General features: G+C 45.2%; 1 protein-coding gene across 3 annotated transcripts in view; it reads left to right on the plus strand.

The window, feature by feature from the left end:
• Window positions 1-27,915, plus strand: part of TRIM37 (tripartite motif containing 37) — a 288,841-nt gene that overhangs the window by 171,475 nt on the left and 89,451 nt on the right. For all 3 annotated transcript variants that reach the window (XM_077482222.1, XM_077482224.1, XM_077482223.1), the window contains exon 19: window positions 12,453-12,761. In XM_077482222.1, coding sequence (XP_077338348.1) covers window positions 12,453-12,761 — 309 coding nt within the window. The remainder of the gene's footprint in view (window positions 1-12,452; window positions 12,762-27,915) is intronic.

Below are 27,915 nucleotides of genomic sequence, written 5' to 3' on the forward strand. Positions count from 1 at the left end.
CTTTGTTATGTCACTTTGCACGTTTGATGTGATGAGTAGGGTCACAGGTCCCCAGTGTGTCACGGGTCTCCCTTCAGGGGAGCCTCATCTATTATTTGGGAGGGTCTGTTTCGGCAGACCTTCCAAAGAACGGGGTCCGCCTGGTTTCGGCCAGATGGACCAAGTTTTACGTGTCCTTGTCCCTGTCTGGAGCCTAACGCCCCGGGGGATTCAGGGCAAGGCCCTCTGATTTTAGAGGGCTTGTGTAACCGTCTGCACTTTTTTGTGTCGCTCTGTGTGCACATTTTTTATGCACCGGGTGAAGTTTTTGAGTGTATTTTGCAGGCCACAGGCTTTCAATAAAAAAAAAAAAAGAAGATTGCCAAGATCCTGAAACTGAACTGCAGCATGGTGGCCAAGACCACACAGCGGTTTAACAGGACAGGTTCCACTCAGAACAGGCCTTGCTGTGGTCGACCAAAGAAGTTGAGTGCACATGCTCAGTCATATGCAGAAGTTGTCTTTGGGAAGTAGACTTAGGAGTGCTGCCAGCATTGCTGCAGAGGTTGAAGGCTTGGGGGGGGGGTCAGCCTGTCAGTGCTCAGACCATACGCCGCACACTGCATCAAATTGGTCTGCATGGCTGTCCTCCCAGAAGAAGCCTCTTCTAAAGATTATGCATAAGAAAGCCTGCAAAGAGTTTGCTGAAGACAAGCAGACCAAGGATATGGATTATTGGAACCATGTCATGTGGTCTGATGAGACCAAGATAAACTTATTTGGTTCAGATGGTGTCAAGCGTGTGTGGCAGGAACCAGGTGAGGATTACAAAGACAAGTGTGTCTTGCTTACAGTCAAGCATGGTGGTAGGAGTGTCATGGTCTGGGGCTGCATGAGTGCTGTTGGCACTGGGCAGCTACAGTTGATTGAGGGAACCATGAATGCCAACATGTATTGTGACATACTACAGTAGAGCATGATTCCCTCCCTTCGGAGACTGGGCCTCAGGGCAGAATTCCAACATAAACCCAAACACGCCTCCAAAATGACCACTGCCTTGCTAAAGAAGCTGAGGGTCAAGGTGATGGTCTGGCCAACCATTTGTCCAGACCTAAACCCTATTGAGCATCTGTGGGGCATCATGAAACGGAAAGTGAAGGAGCGCAAGGTCTGTAACATCCACCAACTTTGTGATGTTGTCATGGAGGAGTGGAAGAGGACTCAAGTGGCAACCTGTGAAGCTCTAGTAAACTCCATGCCCAAGAGTGGTAAGGCAGTGCTGGAAAATAATGGTGGCCACACAAAAATTGACACTTTGGGCTCAATTTGGACATTTTCACTATAGGGGTGTACTGACATAGTGTGTGTGTGTGTGTGTGTGTATGTGTATATTACACACACACTCACTCACACTCACTCACACACTCAAAATTAGAGAACAAATTAGGAAAACTTGATTGTTTATTTTTATTTTTTTACCAAAAATTAATGTAATCTATTTTTGAACATTTGATGGAATTTTTGTTGTGGCTATACCATGCTAATAGAACAGTGTTTGTTTTTTTTTTTTTTGTTTTTTAAATAACCAAGGAACTTCAACAAAAACCTTTATTTTGTAGACAATACAAGATTAGAGAACAGCAATGACTGTAGCACAGACAAAGATTACAACTAGAATTACAACAATCAACGATTAGTGTGACGTGGGTGGGCCCTTACTTTGAATGACTTCAGCAGATCTTTGGCCACAGAACATCACTAGTCTCGCTCACTGCTCTGGTGTGATTTGTTCCACTGTTCCACTTTTTTTCCAGTCTCTTCCACAATTCGGATTTTCCAGAGGTTTTTCTATTGGGTTTAGATTAGGACTCTGGGCTAGCCATTTCATTATTTCAATGTTTTCAGCTTCAAGGTACTTTTTTACTTGCTTTGCTGTGTGGCAGGGGTCATTGTGCATGAAAATTACTGGCTGGGTGATGAATGCAGGGAAGTAACCACATGTTGTCAAAGAAGGTTCTAATAATATTAATAATGTTTAATAATCGAATAATATTTCCCTCTTGACTACTGCAACTCTCTCCTTAATGATCTACCCTTAAGCAGGCTTTCCCCCCTTCAGTCTATTATGAATTCTTCTGCGAGTCTAATACACCTCACTAACCGATCTGTGACTGCTGCTCCTCTCTGCCAATCACTTCACTGGCTTCCCCTACCCCACCGTGTAAAATTCAAAATAACCACAACATACAAGGCCATCCACAACATCGCCCTCGGCTACATCACCAACCTCCTCTGCAGATATCGCCAAAATCGTCCCTTCTGCTCCTCCCAGGACCTCCTGCTTTCTAGCTCCCTTATTGCCTCCTCCCATGCTCGCCTTCAGGACTTCTCCAGAGCCTCTCTCATACTCTGGAACTTCCTGCCCCGGTATATCCGATCAGCCCCTAACCTGTCCACATTTAGGAGATCCCTGAAAACTCGCTTATTCAGGGAAGCCTATCCCACACCCACCTAACAACTGTCCCAGAGCCATCCCCATCAAATCATTCTCTGCAGCTATTACCTTTTGTACCACCACTCCCTCCCTTTAGAATGTAAACTCTACGAGCAGGGCCCTCCTGTTGCTTTTGTATATAACTGTACTGTAATTGTGTTGCCCCCCCCCCCATACATTGTAAAGCGCTGCGTAAACTGTTGGTGCTATATAAATCGTGAATAGTAATAAACATTTGCATGCACTTTGCCATGTAGCTGTATTAGAAGCCCAACTCCAGCTGCAGAAAGCATCCCCCAAACCATGATGCTTCCTCCTCCACCTTTCAGTGACTTCTTTACACACTTTTGGTTCAGTATTTCCCCAGTTTGACGAAGAACATAATGTTCCCTATCAAATATATGTGTATGTAGCCTTTTGATTCTTTCTGCTAATGAGAGGTTTGGTCACTGCAGAGTGGGCTTTCAGTCCAAATTCTGTTAAACGGTAAGACACTGCATGACAAGGCAGATCCTTATTCTGTTCAGCACTGAACTGGCAAGCAATTGCAGCTGCAGTGTTGAACTGATTGCCCATTGAGATTCTCCGCATTATCCTGTCCTGGACAGAATTATCCTGGACATTCCCCCTTCCGCAGCCCTCCAGTGCTTCTCCGGGTTCGCCCGTACAATCGGCGAGCTGGCTGAAAGAATCCGCTGCAGCAGGACATTGATTAGATGGTCCCCAGTCATCTCTCTGCCCTTTGTAGGCCTGGGCGCAACGTTATGATGTCACGTCTGGATGGTGGAAGTAAACAAAGCCGAGAACTTGGCTGGAAAGAAATGAATCGTTTTTTTTATTTTTTATCTCAATCTTTCCAGCCTGGAGGGAGATGTGGGGTTATAGACCCCAAAACTCTCCGTAAAGAGGACCTGTCGCGAACCATTTCTTTTAAAAGGAATTTTTACATTGCTTGTAATGGGAATAAAAGTTATCAAAAAATAAAAATGTAAAGAGAAAGTGTAAAAATAAAAAAATAAAAGTAAAATAAACTATAAAAAAAAATATTTAAAGAGCCCCCACGCCCCCATGTGCTCGCACACAGAAGCAAATGCGTGTAATTTGCGCCTGCATATGTAAACGATGTTCAAATCACCCATGTGAGGTATCGCCACATGCGTTCGAGCAAGAGCAACAATTCTAGAACTAAAGCTCTGTAACTCTAAACTGGTAACCAGTAAAAAATATTTAAAGCGCTGCCTATGGAGATTTTAAAATACCAAAGTTTGGCACCATTCCACTAGTGTGCACAAAGCGTGACATGTTGGGTATCTATTTACTAGGCGTAACATCATCTTTCATATTATGCAAAAAAATTGGGCTAGCTTTACTGTTTCGTTGTTTTTTTTCATTTATGAAACCTGTTTTTTTTTTTTTTTTTTTTATGGGTTTCAAAAATTGTTGAGCAAATACTGTGCGACATAAAAAGTTACCATTTTATTCCCTAGGGTAGTGATGGCGAACCTTGGCACCCAGATGTTTTGGAACTACATTTCCCATGATGCTCATGCTCTATGCAGTGTAGTTAAGCATCATGGGAAATGTAGTTTGAAAACATCTGGGATGCCGAGGTTCGCCATCACTGCCCTAGGGTCTCTGCTAAAAAAAAACATATATAATGTTTGGGGGCTCTGAGTAATTTTCTAGAAAAAAATTATAGTTTTTACATTTAGGAGATTAGTGCCAGAATAGGCCCGGTATGGAAGTGGTTAACGAAATTAGCACAAGGTGCCAGACTAACACCAAAAACTGAAAGGTATCTGAAAGTGTTCTCTCATTTTGATTAATGTTCTTTCTTATCGTACATCACAGGACACAGAGCCATAGTAGTTACTGTGTGGGTTATAGGCCACCTTCAGGTGATGAACACTGGCACACCCTAAGACAGGAAGTCCACTCCCTATATAACCCCTCCTACTACTTGGAGTACCTCAGTTTTTTTGCCAGTGTCTAGTGTTGGTCACAACCAAAGATGTGCTTTGCTGAGCTCCATTGGAGCAATCTTTGCTGGTGCTAGCTATGCAGCTGGATCCATTCAAACGGTCTTTTAGGCTGAACTGAATGGTACGCGAGCTTCGTGTCTGGAGAAACAGTTTTACCTGCAACGCTTCTCTTTTTAGAGAACTGAACCCCAGGATCCAGTACTTTATTTTAGAGCCATAAAGTTTTACTGGCAGGGTGCTATTACAGGGACAGGAGTGTGGGTTCCCCAATGTTCCCCGGTTTCTAAAGGTTTGTTAAGGGAACCCACCGTGAAAGGTTAACATTGGGTCTGTTGGTTTTTACCACAGAAAACCCTGCTGTGGGAAATAAGTAAAATGCCATGCCCAAGAGTCACCACTAGGGGCTGTATAGAGCATGTACCTTCTCATGCTTTGCTCAGAGATCACGCTGTGTCACAGAAGCAGCAGGCTTTTTTCCTCCAGCTAGCAGGCAGACCGCCAGTAAGTTGGGGGGGGTGGGGATTTTGCTTCAACAGGCACCCCCCACCTGGGCTGAACTCTCCCCCTCCTCTTCACAAGGTTGAACATTAGGAGAGATCTAAAGAACAATTGGCAATGCCATTTTTTTCTTTCACCGCCCCTAGCATGGAGGTGGCTTTCAGGTCTCCTCCTCACCATCCCTCCCTCCCACACAAGCCAATCCCGGCAGATCGTAGGCCTGTGCGGGATAACTCTTTTCTCTTATATTCACCGACCGACACAGCTCCTCTTTAACTAAATGGGTTGTATAGCCTGCCATTAGGAGAAACTAGGCAAAATTGTTACACAATACACAGAACTTTAATCCCGCCCCAGGGGGGCAGCCCCGTGCTATCAACCCTTCCCACTGCTCCTAGCAGCTTCAGTTTTTATTTTGCCTAGCAAGGAGAATGACCTAGGAAACCCTGCGGGCCTCTTGGTCCATATTTTTGCTGCAGTTTTGCTGCTTTTTGCGCAAGATGAAAGATCCTGTGATCTTCTATCAACTGCCGGCTGGGTGACAGGCTGGTTAATGATATCCTTGTAGTCTCCCCAGTCCGGCCATCGAGCGTGAGCAGGCCGCTGCTAAGGCTCAGCAGGCCACGACATGCCTTAGCTTCAGAGGTGGTCGGTGAGCTTCAATGCTCCGGGGGGTATACATGTGACCGGGCTACTGATGTCTGGATCACAGTATACCGCGGCCAGCAGCCACACTGTAACTGCGCAGGAGTGGGTCTCTTCAGGACTGCTAAGTACGGCTCTCCCTGCTTCGGTGGGATGAGCAACTGGGCATTCCCTGGGGGGTCGATTCGGGGGCCACCTCACCTCCCTATCTTCTCTCCCAAGTCCCTATCACCCCACCTTCCCCCTCCCTCTGAGGGGAGTGGCTGCATGCGCTGCGGGCGGTGTGTGTGTGGGTCGCTGTTTCTCACCTGTGGGGGTCTGTGCAGCTGGCTTTGGTCCTGGTCCAGGTCTGGGGGTCCCAAAACCTGTTTATGGAGGTTGTTTTGACTGTTAGGCGGTGGCACGTTTTTATTTTTTTGCTCTGTCACCGCATGGCGCTGTGCCGGCGGCCATCTTGGATTTGGGAAAGCTATAAATTCCCCTGGTGAGCTTCAGCAGCCATTTTCTTTAGGATTCCTATTGATTACATTGGCGGCCATTTTCTTAAAGCCTGAGCACTTTTTTTCACCGTTGGCCTCCTGTGGCAGCATTACATATGCTTTCTCTTGCTGCTTCCTGTATCCACTGTGTGTGCAGGACGCTGGATGGCTCTTAGCTGAACGCTGAAGCTGCTCTGTAGATCGTTGCACCGCTGGTGGGAGCTGCTGCTTCTGACAGTTTTCTCCTCTCTGCAAACTGGGAACCTTCTAGGGACTACAGGAACTGCTGTGGCTATCACAGGATGCCCCAGGGTGGTGAGTATAGCGCTAAGTACCCCCCACCCTCCCCTCACGGCGGCAGCAGGAGGGTGGGACCTTCACTGTCCTAAGTCCCCTTGCAGGTGGCAGACAGGCTAGGGTCAGGCTGGCTTCAGAAACTGGTGTTTCTTCCCCCGAAATCCAGGCTATATCAACCGGGTCATGCGCATGGACACCCTGACGGCGGTCCTTGACTCCTATGTTGCTAAAATAGAGGCGGCACATGGCAGGAAAGGTGCACATAAGAGGCCCCCCCGTCCCCTGGGGAGAGCTCTGATGCAGACTGGGGCCCTGCTGCTGCTGGAGACCCCTGCTCTGACCTATCGGACGTGGCTGACCAGGACCGTTCGGATAGTGAGGATGATTCCCCGTCCGGGCGCAACAAGGCGCTTGTTGGAGCACTTATCACAGCTGTGCGTGATACCTTGAAGATTCAGGAGCCAGCGGATTCCTCTGCTGATGTACCGGTCCCTTTTGGGTCCCGCAAGTCAGCAGGTTCACCTAAGGTGTTCCCGAATCTGACTTATTTTGAGAAATTCATCTACAGGGAATGGGGTCGCCCGCAACAGACCTTTTCAGTCCCCAAAAATTTGGCGGTGCGTTACCCCTTTGAGGAAAGCCTTCTCAAAAAGTGGTTGGCTCCTCCGGTCGTGGACCCCCCCCAGTATCTAGGTTAAATAAAGTAACCACGATCCCGGTTGAGGGGACTCCTGCATTCAAGGATCCCACGGACAGGAAGGCCGAAGCAGTGGCTCGTTCCTTGTTTACGGTTGTGGGGTCAGCCGTGCGACCTGTACTGGCATACACACTGGTGTCGCAGACACTGACTGAGTGGGCAAAACGTTTGCACTGCGAATTGGGAGAGCAGAATGCCTCCCCTGTCTGCATGGAACTAGCAGACCAACTAGTGCATGGCCTTAAGTACGTTTTTGTGATGCGGCCCTGGATACGCTCCCTCTGCTGTCCAGGGCCTCAGTGTCAGCCGTGGTTCTGAGGCACCTAATTTAGCTGAAATTCTGGTCTGCTGACCAGGCATCCAAGAAAGCCCTGATGTATCTTCCCTTCCTTGGCGAATGGCTCTTTGGAGCCGCGGATGACATTATTAAAAATGCCACAGGTGGTAAGAGTACACTACTCCCACAGGCCAGGAAGGCTAAGGAGCCACGCCGCAGGCAAGGGCCCTCCTTTTCCGCTCACAAGCGGCTTTTTCGCCCGCCCGGTGCTTCGGCAAAAGACCCCAGCCCGACGGGATGCCCACGGACGGTCAGAAGCATCCCTGGAACCGCAAGCCTAACAAGCCTGCGAACAAAGGTGCTACCGCATGAAGGTTTGCCCCCACCCATGTCTCGGGTGGTGGGTTGTCTTCGGGAGTTTGCAGCCCGTTGGACCTCCCAGTTATCAGACCAATGGGTCTGCGATCTGATTTCCACAGGTTACAAGATAGTTTCTCTCTTGGCCGCCAAACAGATTCTTTCCCTCCAGCATACCCGTGTCCCCGGTTCGCCAAGAGGTCCCATTAGGGGCAGTGAGGGACTTGCTGAATTGGGGGGGGGGGGGGGGGATTTTATCGGTTCCGGAATCGGAACGCTTCCAGGGATTCTACTCAAATCTGTTTGTGGTTCCCAAGAAGGAAGGGGTATGTCCAATATTGGACATAAAAGCCCTTAATCACTTTGTAAAAGTGCAGAGGTTCAGAATGGAATCAGTTCGCACAGTAGTGGCTGCACTCCATTAAGGGGACCTCCTGGTGTCCTTGGACATTCAGGATGCCTACCTGCACATACCCATATGCCTACGGCATCAAAAGTTTCTGCGTTTGGCAGTCAGGGAAGCCCACTACCAGTTTTGTGGCTCTTCCTTTTGGCCTGGCATCAGCCCCCCGAGTCTTTACCAAAGTAATGACTCCAGTGTTGGCGTTGTTGAGACAATGCAGGATCGTGATCGTGGGTTACCTAGACGATCTCCTCCTGAGAGCTTCTTCCGCCTCAGAATTAGAGGAGAATGTGGCGATCACCTTGCAGTCCCTGCAAGCATTTGGGTGGCTGTTGAACCTAAAGAAGTCGATGGTGGTATTGACTCAGCATCTGGAGTACCTGGGGTTACTATTGGACTCCAGGGAAGCGAGGGTTTTTCTCCCCTCAGACAAATTGCCGACTCTCAGATCTGCAGTCAAACTACTGATGAACCGCAAGTGGTAGTCACTCTGCTTTTGCATGAAAGGGCTGGGGCTCATGGTAGCCTCCTTCGAGGCAGTACCTTATGCCCAGTTCCACACCCGAGTCCTACAGAAGGAGATCTTGACAAAATGGGACAAATCTCCGTTGCCCCCGGCAGATCCAGGTGAGCCAGCAAGTTAGGGACTCCCTGATCTGGTGGTTGAGGTCCCCGGTGATTGTCTGGAAAATAGTTCCTTCCTCTGAAATGGACGTTGGTCACTACGGACACCAGTCTGTCTGGCTGGGGTGTAGTGATGGGGATTCAGTCGGCACAGGGCCTCTGGTCGACGGAAGAATCCAAGTTGCCGATCAATCTGCTCGAATTGAGAGCGATCAGGCTGTGCCTCCACACGTGGTCGACGTGTCTAGAAGGGCGTCCGGCCAGGATACAGTCAGACAATGCCACGGCTGTGGCGTACATAAATCACCAAGGGGGAACAAGAAGCTCAGCCGCTGCTCGGGGAGGTCGCTCACATACTTCAGTGGGCAGAGCGACACGTTCCGGCCCTGTCGGCCATTTACATCACGGGGCTGGAAAATTGTCAGGTGGACTATCTGAGTCGACAGATGCTGGACCCAGGAGAATGGACATTGCATCCGGAGATATTGAGAAATGGGGCACACCAGATGTGTATCTAATGGCCTCCCAGCTCAATCGGAGGGTGCCGAGATTCGTGTCCAGGACAAGAGATCCGTGGGATCAGTGCCAGCTGATCTACGCCTTTCCTCCACTGAAACTGTTGCCACGTCTGCTTCGCTGAGTGGAAGTCGAGGGGATTCCAGTAATCCTGATTGCCCCAGATTGGCCTCAGCAGGCATGGTACGCAGACCTGGTGCGCCTGGTGGCAGGCGCTCCCTGGCGACTGCCATTGAGAGAGGACCTCCTATCTCAAGGTCCAATCCTTCACCCTGCTTTACCATCGCTGGCTTTAATGGCCTGGCTACTGAAAGCCAGGTGTTGAGGAACCGGTGTCTGTCGGACTCTGTGATTCCAACTATGCTGAGAACGCAGAAATCTTCTTCCAGAAAGATATACCATCGTACTTGGAAGGTCTACATCTCCATGTGTGAGGAGAAAAGGTGGCATCCGCGCTCCTTCTCTATATCCAGGATCCTGCTGTTTCTTCAGCAAGGTGTAGACCAGAGGTTGGCGTTGAGCACCATCAAGGGGCAGATTTCAGCTCTGGCTGTCTTTTTTTTTTTTTTTTTTTTTTTTTTTTTTTTTCTTTTTTCAGAGACCCCTGGCGTCTCACTTATTAGTGAGTACCTTTGTGCAGGGGGTGCGACATGTAGAGTCCCTCAGGTGCGTCCTCCGTGGGATTTGAACCTGGTGTTGGCGCTTCAGAAGCCGCCGTTTGCGAATATCAAGGAGATTCCTCTGCTGACCCTTTCGCAGAAGGTGGTCTTTTTAGTGGCCATCACATCACCAGGAGAGTTTCGGAACTGGCGGCCTTGTCCTGCGAATCGCCTTATCTGGTCATCCACAGGGATAAGGTGGTGTTGCGTCCGCAACCGTCCTTTCTACCTAAGGTGGTCTCGGCCTTTCATATCAATGAGGAAATTTTATTGCCATCATTGTGTCCTAAGCCAAAGCACCCCAAGGAGGTGGCCCTTCACGCTCTGGATGTGGTTAGGGCTCTGAAGGTGTACTTGTCTGCCACGGCTCCCTTTCGGAAGTCAGACTCTGTTTGTTTCGGTGGCTGGTCCTAAGAAGGGCATGGCGGTCTCGTCGGCCACCATTTCCAGGTGGATCAGATTGTAGTCCAAGCCTACGCCTTGAAGGGACATGTGCCTCCCTTTACAGTCACGGCTCACTCTACAAGAGCAATCGGAACGTCTTGGGCCTTCCGACACCAAGCGTCTGTCACTCGTGTGTAAGTCGGCGACCTGGTCATCTGTCCATACGTTTACGAAGTTCTACAAGGTAGACGTCAGTGCATCGGCTGATGCCTGTTTTGGCTGCAAAGTTCTGCAGGTGGCCGTGTAGTTGCAATTAAAGTTTTTCCTGGTTTTTCGATAAAAACGCAGTACTGTTTTGGTTAATGCATTATTGCATTACTTCCACAATGTTGCGGTCTTGGGGATCTCTCCTGTTGAGGATACCTGGTTATATAGTGGTGTTTTTCCACACACTGCTGTTTTTTTGTGGGTTTAGTTTCACTAGTTTTTATGCTGTTTTTCCCACCCCTCATTTGGCACTGCTTGGGGACGTCCCATTTAGTTAGAGAGGAGCTGTGTCGGTCGGTGAATATAAGAGAAAATAGGATTTTTTGTGCTCACCGTAAAATCCTTTTCTTTTTTTTTAGCAACCGTTTGCTTCACACACTCTGGTTCGTCGTTTTATTTAAGGGGTAACACAGCTTAAAACCTTCGGTTAAGTCAACCCTGAACCCTTGGGACTTAGATTTAGTCCTGTTTGCATTACAGAAACAGCCTTTTGAGCCAACATATTCCCTTGATCCTTTTTGACAAGGAAACAAATTTTGCTGGTAGCCATATCGTCTTCAAGAACAGTATCAGAGTTGGTCTTTTTTGTAAAGAGACATATTTAATTATTCACAAGGATAAGGTTGTATTGTGTCCTCATCCTAGTTTTCTACCTAGGGTAGTCTCAGGTTTCTATTTAAACCAGGATATTGTTCTACCTTCATTTTTTCCCAGAACCCCGTTCTGTGGAAGAAAAGTCACTACGTTCTCTTGATGTGGTGAGAACAGCCAAAATCTATTTAAGAACGACTGTTCAGATTAAAAAAACTGATGTTTTGTTTGTGTTGCCTTAAGGTCCTAAAAGAGGACGGGCAGCATCGAAGTCTACTATTTCTAAATGGATTTGACAAGTGATTATTCAAGCTTATGGTTTGAGGAAATGTCCACCTTTTCATGTTAAAGCACACCCCACTATGGCTGTTAGTGCTTCGTGGGAGTGCATCACCATGCTTCCATGGTTCAAATCTGCAATGCCTCAACTTGGTCTTCAGTCCATACATTTACCAGATTTTATCAGGTGAATGTAAAAAGGCATGAGGAATATCGCCTTTGGGCATAGTGTGCTGCAGGCAGCAGTATAACTCCTCTAGTCTCATGTTGCCCTAATTCTGTTGTCTCCCTCCCTTCAGTTGGCATTGCTATGGGACATCCCACATAGTAACTACTATGGCTCTGTGTCCCGTGATGTACGATAAGCAAATAGGATTTTTATTACAGCTGACCTGTAAAATCCTTTTCTTTGAAGTACATCACGGGACACAGATGGTCCTGCCCCTCATTCTAGTATATATGTGTATTGCTTTGCTACAAAAACTGAGGTACTCCCAGTAGTGGGAGGGGTTATATAGGGACTGGACTAACTGTCTTAATGTGTGCCAGTGTCCATCGCCTGAAGGTGGCCTATAACCCACCTAGTAACTACTGTAGCTCTGTGTCCCGTGATGTACTTCAAAGAAAAGGATTTTATTGGTAAGCTGTAATCTCATTGTAGCTTTTTATTCCGTGCTTCAAAATATATGTAATTCACAAAATATACTTAACAAAACTGCTCTTTTACTCTTGATTACATCGTTTCAAATAGGACTAAGTAGTGACCTTGAAATTTAGGAAATTGTAGGTTGTTGTCTAATTTTGATCTCCTGTGTGTGTGTGTGTATATATCTCTATCTCTTTTAGTAGCTATACTGTAGAAATGTTTTTGTTCGTTGGGGAAGACAGGTGGCCCTGTTTACTCGTAACCGTATTTGCTTTTAAAAACTGCTCTACTTTTTAAGTTCAATATTCACTACTGAGTACATCTTTAAAAATTGTAACTATCAATTGTGTACTAAAACACATTTACTTTTCTCTCCAGCGGCCTGTTCTCGCAAGGACAGGGACACGCGTGCACAGCATACTTCTTGGCGAGTCTCTCCTGATTTGAAAATGCTAAAGAGGTATAAGTCCCAGGTGCTTGAGGTGCGCAGCAAACTATCTGCTGTGAAGAGCCAGTTATGTGATGTCAGAAGTAGCAATGCTAGTGAAGGCCAGCTGAACACTATCGGAGACCTGGACTCGCTGGATTCGCTTGCAACAGGCAGTGGAGAAGGCTGCAGTAAGTTACAAGAGCTGGGAATGGAGTTGCTCCGGAAATCCTCTCTTGCAAGCTGTTATGTGAGAAACAGTAAGTCTAAAAAGCCATTTAAAATGTAGTTTTTCCCCATAGCTTACATTTCTTTGGGAAGGCTTTAAATAGTTAACCTTGCTTTGATAGTTAAAAATGTATGTCGAGCCGTAAACCATTTTTCGAGTTTTGCCTAGCATGAGAAATAATTGGAACTCCTGTCCAGTTTCTATGACTAATTCTTATCTCTGTTGAAATGGTTCCCCCTCACTTCCTGTCTTACTGACAAAGTTTTATTACACAGGAAGTGATGGAAAAGCTGCTACAGGGACACAGACAAATAGAAATATGATAGATTCTATCCTTCCCCTACTGTCAAAAAAGAAAAGAATGTTTATTAACATCTGTCTTGTGATTGTAGAATTCCCCTCACTTTCTGTATGCTACACTTATGTATTTTGCATGATGAATATTTGGGTGGTTCCTTCTAGTTATCTTTGCAATTTTTGCTGCATTTTTAATAATATGCTTCCTGGAAATGAATCCCTGTTGAACAACTGCAGAGATGAAACAAAATCATAAGTCATGCAGAAAGTGTATCATCCTGAGCAAACTCTGCCCATACATGGCTAGATTTATCTTGTTCAGCCTGCGGGAACGATGCGCACAGAAAATACTGGAGAGAGAGCTGTTATCTTTGGTTTGATACACTGCAATCAAGGTTACTGCCATTCAGAGTAACACAGCAGGGCACTGCCTGAATGCTGCAAGCTGAAAGTGTGGCATAGTCTGGGCAAGGCCATAATTTGGCATCTGCATCCAAAAATTGTAGTTCTATTGGCAATTTTGTGGGGGATGTATTTGTTATTATTTTTTTACTTTTATTTGCCAGCCTGTATAGTTTCTATGACTTGCAAGTCTTATTTTGACATTTAGCCAACCTGCTATAGGAGAAATACGCAAGCTACCACTGCTGGTCTTCTGCTACTTGCCTGGCTCTAATGCTGAGCCTCTTCTAAAATTTGGCAATTCTTATCTGCATAGTTGTTCTTGGTCATTGACTGAAACTACTGAAGCAAGCGGATCTGCATGAAAACCAGGCATTTATGGCATAATCTATATTTCTTTCTCATCCTTGATGGACACCGGAAGTCTTTAACCCTTGAGTTATTCTGCCACCTACAGGAGGATTGAACACTGGCAAACAAACTAACTGTAGACCAGCCCAGGATAACCCTTCCACTTACCAGCATATGAGCATAGTTTTTTGGTAGTGCCTCTTTTTCTTCAAATTTTATCTTTAATCAGGACTCTTCACAATGTTCCTGCTGTAGCCTTGTCTCCTTGATTCCAGCTATACAGCATGGCCATCCTTTGCTTGGCTGTTCGAGTGCCACAACATCAGCCCTGCTGGATTGGGCACTGGTGTTAACCCCTAGAAAGGAGTAATGCTGTGGGACTTGGAGCTGACCTCATCGGTTGGGTGGACTGTTGCACACTCCTTGCTCATTTTTCCTATACAGCAGGAAGCGGATCTCCCCACTGTTGCTCCTGCCTAGAAAGAGCCATGTGGTACTCCAAACGTTGATCTTTTCCTGCTGCTCACCTACTTTGATTTTCTTCACCCTAGGGCATCCAACTTATCTGCTACCCGCTGTACAGGTTTTGTGTGTTCACAGGGCTTACTTTGTACCCTTTTCCTTTCTTATACCATGTAAAACAATCTGGTTCTTGACTTGGGAGGGAGGAACAGACCAGTTGTATGGATTAAAATAAATATACCGCGCTAAGTGCCACAAATATTAAATATCACATTTGAAAACTGATGCGACTTTGAAAAATTGCTAAAAAGTCCCATGCAGATAATTTATGCTGAGTGCCACTGCCACAAAGATTAAATGGATATCACATTTAAAACCTGGTGCATTTAAAAAAAAAAAACGCTAGAAAGTCCCGTACAGAAGATTTGTTGCAAACATCCGTAAACTTGAAGCAATAAAAAGTTCCAAATCCCAATTAAAGTGCTCATGCTCTACAAAATGGATATGAATCCGTGCTGGATATGTGCTCACAGAACAGTGCCCCCACATGGATGTGAATTCACCCCTCCAAATGGACCAACTATTTCTAGTTTGGTCAAACACGCATGCGGAGCAGTCCCTGTGGATTTTCAATGAATGTGGTTCGGGATCGATACTTCCTCATATGACTGGATATGATAAAGAGGGCCTAATTTCTCTATATACTAGCATTGTTTTGGGTAGATGTTCCTCATGCAAATGACAGAAAAGGCCTCATTGCGCAGCCATATAAAAAATGTGTTAATTAAACTCACATGTAAGGTTGCCTCTAAACCTGGCACCCAGTGTGAACAGCAGGTAAGTTCCCAGGAAATCTGCCCAAATGCACTGGCATGCTGCCACGGTATACTGGTTGATTTCCGGGACCAGAAGTGCGTCACGATGACACGATGCTGCAGACCAACCCCTACACGCATTTCAGCCAAACGAGCCATCTTCAGGAACTTCAGGGTGCTAAGGCCAAGTTCATTTAAAATCATTAGAACTATGTCCATGATAACTAGTTAGTTTGCCTGGTAAAGCTTGTAAACAGTCCTTTTGTAGGGAATATGATCTCTTGCGTAATTACAGTGGATATGAAAAGTCTACACACCCCTGTTCGAAATGTTGGGTTTCTGTGATGAAAAAATATGAGACAATGATAAATCATTTCAGAACTTTATACTCTTTTTAATGTGATCTATAAACTGTACAACTCATTTGAACAACAAACTGATATCTTTTAGGTGGAGGGAAGTAAAAATACAAAACTAAAATAATATGGTTGTATAAGTGTGCACACAATTAAACTAATACAGTACTTTGTTGAAGCACCTTTTGATTTTAGTATGGCACTCAGTCTTTTTGGGTATGAATCTATCGGCATGGCACATCTTGACTTGGCAATATTTGCCCACTCTTCTTTTCAAAAACACTCCAAATGTGTCAGATTGCGAGGGTATCTCCTGTGCACGGCCTCCTTCAGATCACCCCACAGATTTTCAATCAGATTCAGGTCTGGGCTCTGGCTGGGCCATTCAAAAACGTTAATCTTCTGGTGAAGCCATTCTTTTGTTGATTTGGATGTATGCTTTGGGTCGTCGTGCTGAAAGATGAAGTTCCTCTTCATGTTCAGCTTTCTAGCAGAAGCCTGAAGGTTTTGTGCCAATATTGACTGGTATTCAGAACTATTCATAATTCCCTCTACCTTGACTAAGGCACCTGTTTCAGCTGAAGAAAAACAGTCCCAAATCATGATGCTGCCACCACCGTGCTTCACTGTTGGTATGGTGTTCTTTTGGTGATGTGCAGTGTTGTTTTTGCACCAAACATCTTTTGGTATTATGGCCAAAAAGTTCAACCTTGGTTTCATCAGACCATACACATTTTCCCACATGCTTTTGGTAAACTTCGGATGCAAAATTTAGCCGGCCTTGGATGTTTTTCTTCGTAAGAAAAGGCTTCCGTTTTACCACTCTACCCCTTAGCCCAGACATATGAAGAATACGGGAGATTGTTGTCACACGTACCACACAGCCAGATATTCCTGCAGCTCCATTAATGTTGCTGTAGGCCTCTTGGCAGCCTCCCTGACCAGTTTTCTTCTTGTCTTTTCATCAATTTTGGAGGGATGTCCAGTTCTTGGTAATGTCACTGTTTTGCCATATTTTCGCCACTTGATGACTGTCTTGGAAATTCTTTTGTACCCTTCTCCTGACTAATACCTGTTAACAATGAGATCCCTCTGATGCTTTGGAAGCTCTGCGTACCATGGCTTTTGCTGTATTTGGGGTTAATCAGAGGCACTTTAAATGATGGCAGGTTTGGACTACTTCTATTTAACATGAGTTTGAATGTTATTGCTTAATTGTGAACATAGCTACATTCCCAGTTATAAGAGGGTGGGTGTGCACATGTATGCATTTATTTGTTTATTATTATTTTTTATTTTCACTCATCCCCATAAGATTTTAGTTTGTTTTTAAACTGAGTTGTGCAGTTTATAGGTCACATTAAAGGTGGAAAAAAACTCTGAAATGATATATTTTTCTCTATTTTTTTTTTTTTTTTTTACATCACAGAAACCTGACATTTTAACAGGGGTGTGTAGACTTTTTATAGCCTGTGTGTGTGTGTATATAATCTCTATCTATCATGACCATGTCATAAGGTGCTCTACTCCTTCACAGTTTGAGCAACATGGTTGGTGGAAGTTGAGCTTTCCATCAATATTCTGGAGCTCACAGTGAAAAGCATGGCTTTGCACCACTGGACTTGCCTTCTGCAAGAACATCCAGTCAGAGTGCAGTCAGACACCATGCCTGTGGCCTACATCTGTTACCAAGGGCTGTATTAGGAGTTGAGCAGCCTTGGAGCAAGGTCTGATCATCTCATGGACTAAGAATTGCAGTCCAGCAAATTCTGCTGTCCACATCCCAGAAGTAGACGGCTTGAAAGTGGATTACTTCAGCCATCACCACATGGACCAAGAGGGAATGGGTCTTTCATCCCGACACCTTCAACCTGATATGTCAGAGATGGAGGGACCTGGGGGCTTGTTAATATCCTGGCCTCTAGATTCAACAAGTTAAATCTTTCTGGCCAGGATTAAGGATCCAGTAGCACTGGCATCAGATGGTTTGATAATTCCCTGTCATCAGTTCAGGCTAATATATGCCTGCCCTCCAGTGAAAATTTGGCTATGCCTGGTCTGCAGAATAGAGCAAGAGAAGTGGTGATTCTCATTGCACCAAACTGGTCCAGAAGAACCTAGTCAACAGGCCATACTGGCTGTGTCAAGGCCCTCTATTCCATCCTGCCTCTCAGTCACTGGCTTTAACAAAATTGCTGTTTAAACCAAGGTCCTAAAGGACATAGAGGTCTCTAAATATGTTATTACTACTGTACTAAAACTTCTTCAAAGAGGAGGAAGTCAGGAGGACGGTGACACAACTTGTCAGGGCGTAGCCTAGTGACTTTATCATGTTACCTGGAAGTAGTCGCTGGATTACACTGATTGGTGATGCTGAGGTCTCTGTCCTAAAGGGGGCATGCATCTGGATATCATAAAAGTACTTTTAAGGTGGTGCACTGCTGGTTTTAGTGCACTTATGTGAGTGGATTGCATATGAATTTTAATAAAGTGCCATTTTTTTTAAAATGTTAAAACACCACTTTGAGCTCCTATTTCCTTTGAGCAGAGGAGTCAGTCGAAGTACTTTGCTGTGATTTGAGGGGATGGATGAGACCCCTTAAAGGGGAAAATACATAGCAGCTTATATGTACACAATCGATCAGTATATTGAGGCGAGCGCAGAGTGTGAATGGTGGTACTCACTGTGAGTTATGAATAAAAAGGAGTGTGGGAAGACATGAAATAAAGCCTTTGCAGATCCCAAGGAGTTGTATCTTGTTTTTTGCTGTACAACATAAGTGCAGCATGTTAGAGAAACACAAGACTGTATTACACACATTCATATATATATATTAAGGAGTATTTATGTTCAGTATAATCATTGTATTCAATATTGGAAGAAACATCATATTTTTTTTTCTTGATAATTTTATTTTTACTTTTTTTCACAGATTGATGTATATGAGGTTGTGATTTAGTTTTAAATTGTGTGGCATGAATTGATATATTACATATTGATGTATTTGGGAAACACATTACAGTGTAAGCAGCAATATTACTTGTTACTTGTTAACTAATTGAGTAAATAGGATTGAACCATTGATTTAATTATTGTAAACATTAAATGGGTTGCACTGAGAATATTATATTTAACTATGGAGTTGATTTACTAAAGGAAAATCCACTTTGCACTACAAGTGCAATACAAGTGCACTTGGAAGTGCAGTCGCTTAAATCTGAGGGGAAGATCTGAAATGAGGGGAAGCTCTGCTGATTTTGTCATCCAATCATACCAGAAAAAAATGCTTTTTTTTTTTATTTTTTTCCTCCTTGCATGTTCCCCTCAGATCTACAGCGACTGCACTTCCAGGGGCACTTGTAGTGCAAAGTGGATTTGCCTTTAGTAAATAAACCCCTATGCCCTAAAGACCCATTGAGGGGTTTGCACACAATGACACACAAAGCCTGTACCCTCAGCAGGCCCAGCTTTGTGGAAAAGATAAAACATTGTTTCCTTGTCTACACTGGTGCACATCAGTCTTTGCTTAGCATCGCCTGACTGATGTCCTAAACAAGCCCCTGTGGACACTAAAAAGCTGGCTAAGTCCAGAAAGGCTTTTCCAATACATGCACGTATTGACTGTGCACTCTGAGGCCTGGCCCTGGCTACTCTCGGAAGGAAGGGAGAACTGAGCAATTAGCTGTGTTCGATCGCTCAGTTCTCAGCCTTAGAGCTGGCGAGGACAGATGCAGCATCGGACTGATGCTGCATCCACCTAGGTAAGTATGATTTAAAAAAAAGAATCCAATGCTTCTCTTTTAAGCTGAAATGGGAAAACCCAGAGGGGACACCCTTTCTTTTCTGGTAATTTAAAAACGAGATTTCCTTTTTATGATGACAAAGTGCAGCTTTGGGATAAGTACCCCAAGTTGGATTTGCCACTATCCAAGATTTCCAAAAAGATGAATTTAGCCTTTGATGACATGGGGCCACTTAAAGATCCCATGGAAAAGAAAGGCGATATCTTGCTTTACAGGGCATGGGATTTGAGTGTGGTATCTTTTCTGCTGCTCTTGCAGGCAGTCCGTTTTCCAGCAGACACCTTGGCAGAATCTGTTAGGATGGCTTCTAGAACTTCTGCCTTGAAAAATTTTGCAAGGACCTTGTGGCCTAAGACTTGGTCAGGCTTGGTCTTAATCTAAGCTACACTTTTGTGGCCTCCCTTGTATCTGTTTGACCCGGGTCTGCAGGAGGCGCTTGAGCTCACTGCAGATAAAAAGAAAACCTTTTCAGAATGTTAAAAGCAGCAGAACTTCGAGAATTTTTTTAGTGGCCAAAGGCATCGGAGTCAGCAGGATTATGAAGCCAGGCCCAAAAAGTACTAGTCTGGCTACAAGGGCTAGGGTAAAGGGAGTAGTCTTGTTTAACCCTCTTCTACAGCACACTAAGTCTCAATGACTCCTGTCCCCCAGTGGGAGAAAGACTGGTGGCCTTCCTCCTTCAATGGGTGTCAATCACCTTCAATCCTTTCATTGTGAATCTGAACAGGAACAGGTACAGGCTGGAGTTCGAATTACATCCTCCGTCAAAGTTCCAGGTCACTAACCTTCCTCTGGACTGAAAGAAGGCAGGGGACCTAGTGGATCAGCAGGTTCTTATGGGGGTTCCTTTGGAGGAACGGTAACTAAGATTTTACTCCCACGTTTTTTGCAGTAAAGAAACCTTTAAGTAAGTTTTGATTATTCTTTAACCTTTGTCCTCTCAATTGTTTCATAAGATACATGCACTATTGCATAAAGTCAATCTTTTCTATAAGGAACCTGCTGAGTCCAGAATGTTTCATTGCTGTGCTAGATTTAAAGGATGCTTATTTGCATATAACCATACATCCTGCCTGTCAGATTCTTGAGGTGGTGGTCAATATGGACAGAAGTTCATTATTTCCAATGTCGGGCACTACCTTTTCAGGCTATCGTCTGCTCCGCAGATCTTTTTGAAGGTCCTAGCAGCGGCGTTGGCCCTGCTGAGGATGAGTTCCATTACAATCCTTCCTTATCTGGATGACCTCCTTCTGGTAGCCAATTATCAGCAAAAACTGGCTGCAGATCTACATGTTACACAGACATTTCTTCTAGTCCTGGGCAGATTTATCAACAGCGAAAAATATTGCCTGATCCTGGCCCATGAGGTGAGTTTTCTCGGGGACTAGATTTCTTCGATAGTGAAGATTTTTCTTCCTGAAGACGAATTCCTGAAGATGGCCCAGATGGTGGTGAAGTTGCAATGCAACCAAGTTCTGTCTGAGACGTCATCTCAGTAGAGGGTCTTATAACATCCTGCTTCCCAGTCATTCCCTGGGCAAAGTTTTACCAGCCCCCCTTGCAGCTTTTTCTGCTGAGTGTTTGAGGTGGGTCCCAAAACTCTTGAGATCAGACAGTCCGCATACAGTCCAGGGTGAAGAGAACTCTCGGATGGTGGAGAGATAGTCATCGGTGTCTATGCATATAGCGACTGATGCAAGCTCTTTTGGTTGGGAGGCACATTTAGATGGCCTCGCAGGGCAGGTGGTCCCCTATGGAATCTCAGGCTTGCTCCATTCAAAAGAAATTAACAGTCGAGAGGGCTCTAGAAGCTTTTTCACATGCCAGTGATAGGTCGTTCTCTACAAATACAGTCAGACAACATTACCACTGTGTCTTACCTCAACAAGCAGGGGGGCATGAGAAGTCCAATTCTTCAAGCTATAGCACAGAACATCCTGAGTTGGGCAGAGGTGAACCTTGCCTCAATTTTGGCCATTCACTTAAAAGTAACTCATAATTCTCTGGCGGATTTTCTCTTTCGTCCCAAAGTGAGGCAGGTCACTTAATCCCAAAGTGTTTTTGGAAATCACTCTGGTTTGGAGAATACCAGAGGTGATCGTTGTGTCGCAGAGCAGCAGGAAAACTCCGAATTTTTTTTTCTTCCCCTCCTTAAAGCCATAAGGCATTGGGAATAGATGCAGTAGCAAACCCATGTTTATTCCCTTCCCCAATCAGACTCTTTCTAGAAATTCTTCAGAGGTTTTAATTGGAGCGAACCAACCTAATTCTGGTGGCCCCTTTCTGGCCCAAGATTGGTTAAGCAACTCGTTTCCAGGGCCTATGCCTTTAAGGAAAGGGCAGATCAGAACCCATTCCACCAGAGCTGATGGCATCTCTTGGGCTTTCCTGCATTAAGAATTTTTTTTTTAACAGAATTGCAAAGTAGCCATCTGTTCACTAATTTTTACCAGATGAATGTTCAGGCCTTGACTGATGTGAGCTTTGGCTGCAAGGTGCTTCAAGCTGTTATCTGAGTGTTTTTTGTTCTTGTGGGTCTGTCTGCAGTTTTTTGCCATGTTGTTGCCTGCCCCTTAGTTTATTGCTTGGTTAGGTCCCATGGACTCATACAGGGTCATCACCGACTGGGGGCCACCAGGATAAAGGGGTGGGGGGGGGGGTGAAATCTGAATCTCCTGCCTTTCATGTGAAAGTGTACAAGCAGCTATGAAGCCACCTATCACTTTCCCAACCACTGCCGCAGTGTCAGCTGGTTCAGAGGTACGCGCAACAGAGCTGTAGGCAGTGTGTAGGCGCTTGACATTGCACCATGATCGTGGATGCAATGCTTTAAAGGCACCTGTTTTAAAAAATAATAAATGCAAACTTTTTTTTTTTACCTGCAAAAAGATGGTCAATTTATAAACTTTTATGTAAAGGTAAACCTAGCCTTTTAAAGTAGATGTTAACCCAATCAATATAATCTTGTTTAGCTTTATCATTTAATGTAACTTTAATATAAATTTTCTAGTAGTTTGTCCAGCACAGCACGGAAGAGAGCATGATTCCACCCGCAGTAGGAAACACAAGAGGAAGGACTTTTAAAGGGAAAAATATAATGCAAAAAGAACAAGTGCGCCAAACAAAGTGCAGTATATAAAGTACCATACTTTATATACTGCATTTAGTTTGGCGCACTTCTTGTTCTTTTTGCATTATATTTTCCCAAAGAGTTGTGCTTCTCCTCTCAAGACAGCTACTGCCACGGGTGTTTGAAATTGGAATTTTTTATGGACTATTATAACAGTTTTTTGGACATCATTTAAAATATATATATATTTTCTTTCCCCTGATCTCCCCCCCTTCCTCTCTCTCCCACCCCCCGTTATGAGAGAAAAATATAGAGAACTTTTTACGGTGATTGGTGTTTGCTCCATCTTATCACTATTTCTTGGGACTTTTAAAGGGGGCGGGGTCCCTGGCCTTGTCCACCAGTATTTAGATTTCCTTCATTGGAGGGAAATGTCTCTTAGAAAATCTCTTGGTTTAGGAGTGGAGGGAAGATGGTGTGCCTTTCTAGCAGTTTTTGCCTTTTCTTCTTTTTTTTTTTTTTTTTTTTTTTTTTTACTTTTGAAACCCCTAGCACGGCTGCATGGGTTTTGAAGTCCATGAGGACTCAGGATAATTGCTAGTCCTGGCTTCCCAGTGGCCTCTGTTCCCTTACTGGTGCCATGAAGCATCACTTCTGGTAGGGAATGGGGGATAGTTATCATTGAATCAAGCAGTTCCAGTCTGTGGAACACAGCAAGGATTCTAGCAGGCCTCTTCCCATTCTGGGTCTAGCATGGCATGTGTACACCAGGAATTGGTGGCTCTTTAAAAAGCATTCACTCTTGCTCCAGTGCAGCTTGTTGGCAAGCAGCAGCAATCACCCCTTTCTTTGCCTTCTTGGCTGAGCCATCTGCTGCATGAATCCAAAGGACACTGATGCGGTGGAGGCAGTCACGAGTGGCACCTGCTTAGTACAGGTAAGCAAATTTGCCTAGACACAAATTACTTACTTGTTTAAGCGATCAGAGTCCCCTCCCATTACTTCATTGACATATTTTCCATTAGAGTAAACACTGCTGGGAATGTGCAGATTACAAGTGTGAAGTTTTCTCTGAATATATCGCAATAGTTTAAAATCAATGATTTGGACAATCAATCTAGATGAGCGAATACATGGGAAGATGAGCACAGTGTAAAAGAAAAAGTAAATAAATTTATGTATGAAAGGTACACATAGTAAATCAACGAACCCCTACATACCCCTTTTTATATATAATATCAGGTTATTATAACAAAAATTAAGGACAGATATATATGGGATATACAAAAGAAAAAAAGGATTATATATTCGATAGATAATGAGTAAATAGATGTAATTAATGAAGAAGAAACCGAGATATAAAGAGATGTGTGATTTAATGTGTACCTTTTTTTTTTATTTTATTTTATTTTTTATTTTTTATGCTTTATTTCTTTCCATGTATTCCCTCATCTAGATCAATTGTCCAGATCATTGATTTTAAACGATTGTGATATGTTCATATAAAACTTCCCATTTGGAATCTGCCCATTCACAGAGGTGTTTCCAATTTACTTTATGGAATGATGTCAATTGAGTAGTGGGGGGGGGGGGGCGACTTTCTGATCACTTGTAGTCTCTGTGTTTGTGTGTGTGTGTGTGTGTGTGTGTATATATTATGTATATTCTCTCAAAAGTAAGTACACGCCTCAATTATTTTGTAAATATTTTATTATATCTTTTCATGTGACAACACTGGAGAAATGACGCTTTGCTATAGTGTAAAGTAGTAAGTGTACAGCTTGTATAACAGTATAAATTTGCTGTCCCCTCAAAAATAACTCGACTCGGCCATTAATGTCTAAACCGCTGGCAACAAAAGTGATTACACCCCTAATTGAAAATGTCAAAATTGGGCTCAATTAGCCATTTTTCCTCCTGGTGTCATGTGACTCTTTAGTGTTAAAAGGTCTCAGGTGTGAATGGGGAGCAGGTGTGTTAAATTTGGTGTTATTGCTCTCACTCTCTTACTGATCACTGGAAGTTCAAAATGGCACCTCATGGCAAACAACTCTGCGGATCTGAAAAAAAGAATTGTTGCTCTACATAAAGATGGCCTAGGCTATAAGAATTTGCCAAGACCCTGAAATTGAGCTGCAGCACGGTAGCCAAGACCATACAGCGGTTTAACAGGACAGGTTCCGGTGCACCTGGAGAGCATGGGGCGGAGCGCCAGGAGGTAGGCTCCCTCCCCCTGGAATCCCCGCGTAACACCGCGGCCATCCCCGACACGCGGTGAGTGCTGAGCGGTGAACGGACCTCACCGGTCATGCGGAGGAGAACTGGACTGTGCTCGGTCTATGCACCGCTCCCCCATAGCCTGGCTCTAGCTCGGGAGTAAGAGATTCGCCCCGTGACATCAGGAGATCACCCCCCGCCCCGGTAACCAGATGCCAGACACCGGACGCTGATCCAAAGCGCCGAGCAGTAGGCGCGCCTCCTGCATTGCTTACACACAAGAGATTGGAAACTTGCCACACCGTTCCACGGCCAGCAGTCGTCTTTGAGACAAGGGAGAACAACATATCTGCCCTACACAGCAAAGTGAGAGACGAGTACCCGTGGTAAGGGAGTCTGAGGACCGGACACCCGAAGCACCTGGCTATTGGAACGGGTCATTGTAATCAACAAAGCGTGCGTTAAAGTTGGGAATGTGGAGAGGAGAGCTTGACCTGGGAGAGGCATAGTAGAACTGTACATGCTTTGTGAACAATGAACTGTGTCATATGGAGAAGTGCTTAGTAACTATAAATGTTGCTATAAGATTTTTGTTTCTTCTCTCTGCTTGCTTCTTTTCCCTCCCTGACCCTGGGCATGCATGAGGAGGCGGTTAAGTGAGGAAAAGCATGAGAACAGAGCTATAAGGTCTTCAAGAGAGTGTTAAAACCCTCCCTCCCTTCAAAGGTCTTGCATGCACTAACGGAGCCCACAGTAGCATCATTGGAAGGGGGACCACCTTATTACATTAAACCCTTGGGGTCTTACTCTGTAAGAAAAGGATTAGAAGTGCGCCCACTCCTGGATCAGTGACCCACATTCCATGCCGACACAAGCTCTCCAATAAAATAGACTCCTCCCCAAGTAAACTTAATCAAAGGTGAAATAAGGACACTCACAACTTTGAGGGGATAAGTAGAATGATGCCATAAAAGAATACTAATCTTTTCCTCCCTTGAAGGTCTCAGGGGCGCTATGGAGGCAATAAATCGACCACTGTTTGTGGCTATGGCTTGAGGCCCCCCGAGGCGGACTCTTTCCTGGAGAGGTAGCCGGGTAATCTGGACAATTTGCAAGTATAGAGTGACTGTAACTTTAACCCCCCCACTTCCTATTGAAATGGACACTGTTCATCCGTAATCCCGAGTGGAGGGGCTGTCGAGAGGAGCAAGTAAGGGCATCGTGTGAATTAGAAAGTTGACTGACACTACTCAAGTTGAGCCCCTGCTGTATAAATCCAAACTGTTGGAGACTGGGTTTGCAAGGACAAGGAAAGAAGAAGTTAATAGGATACCTTGTGACAGTTAAGTAGATTGTATAACAACGGATGGGATTTATAGAATGAATATAGTTTGAATATCCTCTGACTTTTGCAATTTTATGTACGGTTTAAATAGGGGGGTGCTCTATCCTGAGGTAGAGGGCCCTGGGGAGAGGTGGAAGGGGGGAGAGAGGTGGGCAGTTTTTGGAACCTGGGAGAAGGATACCATCTCAGTGGATGCCCCTTGGTCCTCTGACCTCCCCCTCCCCTTCCCTCCCTAGTTGCCAGCCCGAGAAGGGATTCAAAACGAGTTGGGCAGATCTAAAGGGAAGTATTAGAGGGAAAGCAAAAACGGGTAAAAAAGCCCCACTGGCCCCCAGTCCAGGGGGAATCCAGCGATATATGGCAAGCAAGTCTAGTACAATGGAGGAAGGCCCTTGCAACCCCAAATTAGGAACAGCACGGAGATCCGGCCCAAATAGGCAGAAGATGTTAGAAGAAAGTAAAGGGGGAAAGGAAAACTGAGCTAATATGGGGGTCCCGAAGGAAGCAAATATGAGGGAAGAAAAAAGAGTGGGAGAGGAGGACACAAGGGGAGAAGGCAATGTTCTAGACATACCCCAGGAGGGGGAAGCCCCTCTAATTAAGGAGATGTTAATGGAGATGTTCGCTAAAATGGAGGACTCCTTAAAAACGGAAATAGCAGGAGTAAGGGCAGATATAGGATTGGTCCTTGGGAGGGTGGAAGAGATAGAGGAAAGACTAGACAACCAGGACCAAAGATTAGATGAGATGACAGAACAAATCTCATCCCTGCAGTTAGCGAATAGGAACGTCCAATATAAACTGGAGGATCAGGAGAACCGGGGGAGAAGGAAGAATGTGCGCATCAAAGGCCTCCCAGAGAAATACAGCAGCGGGGAATTGGGAAGTATAATAAAGCAGCTATTAAACCCGCTACCGGGAAGAGAGCCCGGAGACACCCTCAGAATAGATAGAGCTCACAGGATAGTAAGGCGGACAGTAGCAAGGGAGGAGTCCCCTAGAGATGTGATAGTGAGGTTTCATTATGTAGAAGAGAGAGGTCTAATTATGGAGAAACTGAGGACATCAGCAGGATTGATCTTCGAGGGGGTAGAGCTGCAGGTCTTTCCGGACCTTGCTACAGAAACGCTAGTGAGAAGGAGACTGTTGAAGCCCCTCACACAACAGATGTTGGCATCGGGAGTATCCTATCAATGGGGATTCCCAGCCTGCTTAATAGGGAAAAAAGACGGTCGCTCTGCAGTTCTGCGATTCCCCGAAGACTTGCAAGGGTTCTGTGAAAGGTTGGACATCCCCCCCCCCCGGTTGCCGGGGTGGGGGGAAGAAGAAAAGATCAGACCCACGCCAAGGATGTTAAGATGGAGGGGGGGTAGAGTAGCGGAGACTATAGTAAAGTAGGGACCCCAAAGAAGGTGCAAAGAAAGACCCAAAGAAGGGAAGGAATGGGGAAAAGAGAAGAAAGGGAAGGGGAAAGGAAGGAGAAAAGGGGAAAGAGGAGGGAGAGGAGAGAGAAAGGAAAGGGGGTTAAAAGATAGGGGAGATGAGGGGCTGACGAGCCGTATAGTTAATAGAGATGGGGCCGGGAGAGTGCGGGGGAAGTGGGGAGGGTGAGAGGTAGGAGGCCCTCGGAGTGTCCCGGGGTAAATATGGGTAGGAGAGGTTTCCTACGAGAAAGGTACCTAACCCATATGAGCAACAAAGATAGGGGGGAACTCCGACCATCCTTTTTAGGGGTACTGTTGCGGAGAGGGGGTGGGAAAGGGGAGGAGGGGGGTGGTATGAAGATGGGGAGGGAGGGATTCGTGGGTGTGGGGGCTCCCCCCCCTTTTTTCAATTTTTTTTTTTTTTTGCGCGCCCTCTCGCTCTCCATCCCAAAGGGTGTCTGCCCCCGGGCCAGCCTACGGGAGGCTCCGATTTCTGCTAAAAGCAATTGATGGTTGCAATTAATGTAATATCATATAATGTGAGGGGATTAAATACGAAGGAAAAAGGTATAAAATAAAGAACTCCAATTCTTAGGGGGAGTGTGGTTTGTCTCCAAGAGACATACATTACTAATGTAGCCC

Source organism: Lithobates pipiens, unplaced genomic scaffold (assembly GCF_037356315.1).
Source record: "Lithobates pipiens isolate NorthernLeopardFrog02 unplaced genomic scaffold, aLitPip1_a1.2 Scaffold_16, whole genome shotgun sequence".
NCBI classification, from domain to species: domain Eukaryota; kingdom Metazoa; phylum Chordata; class Amphibia; order Anura; family Ranidae; genus Lithobates; species Lithobates pipiens.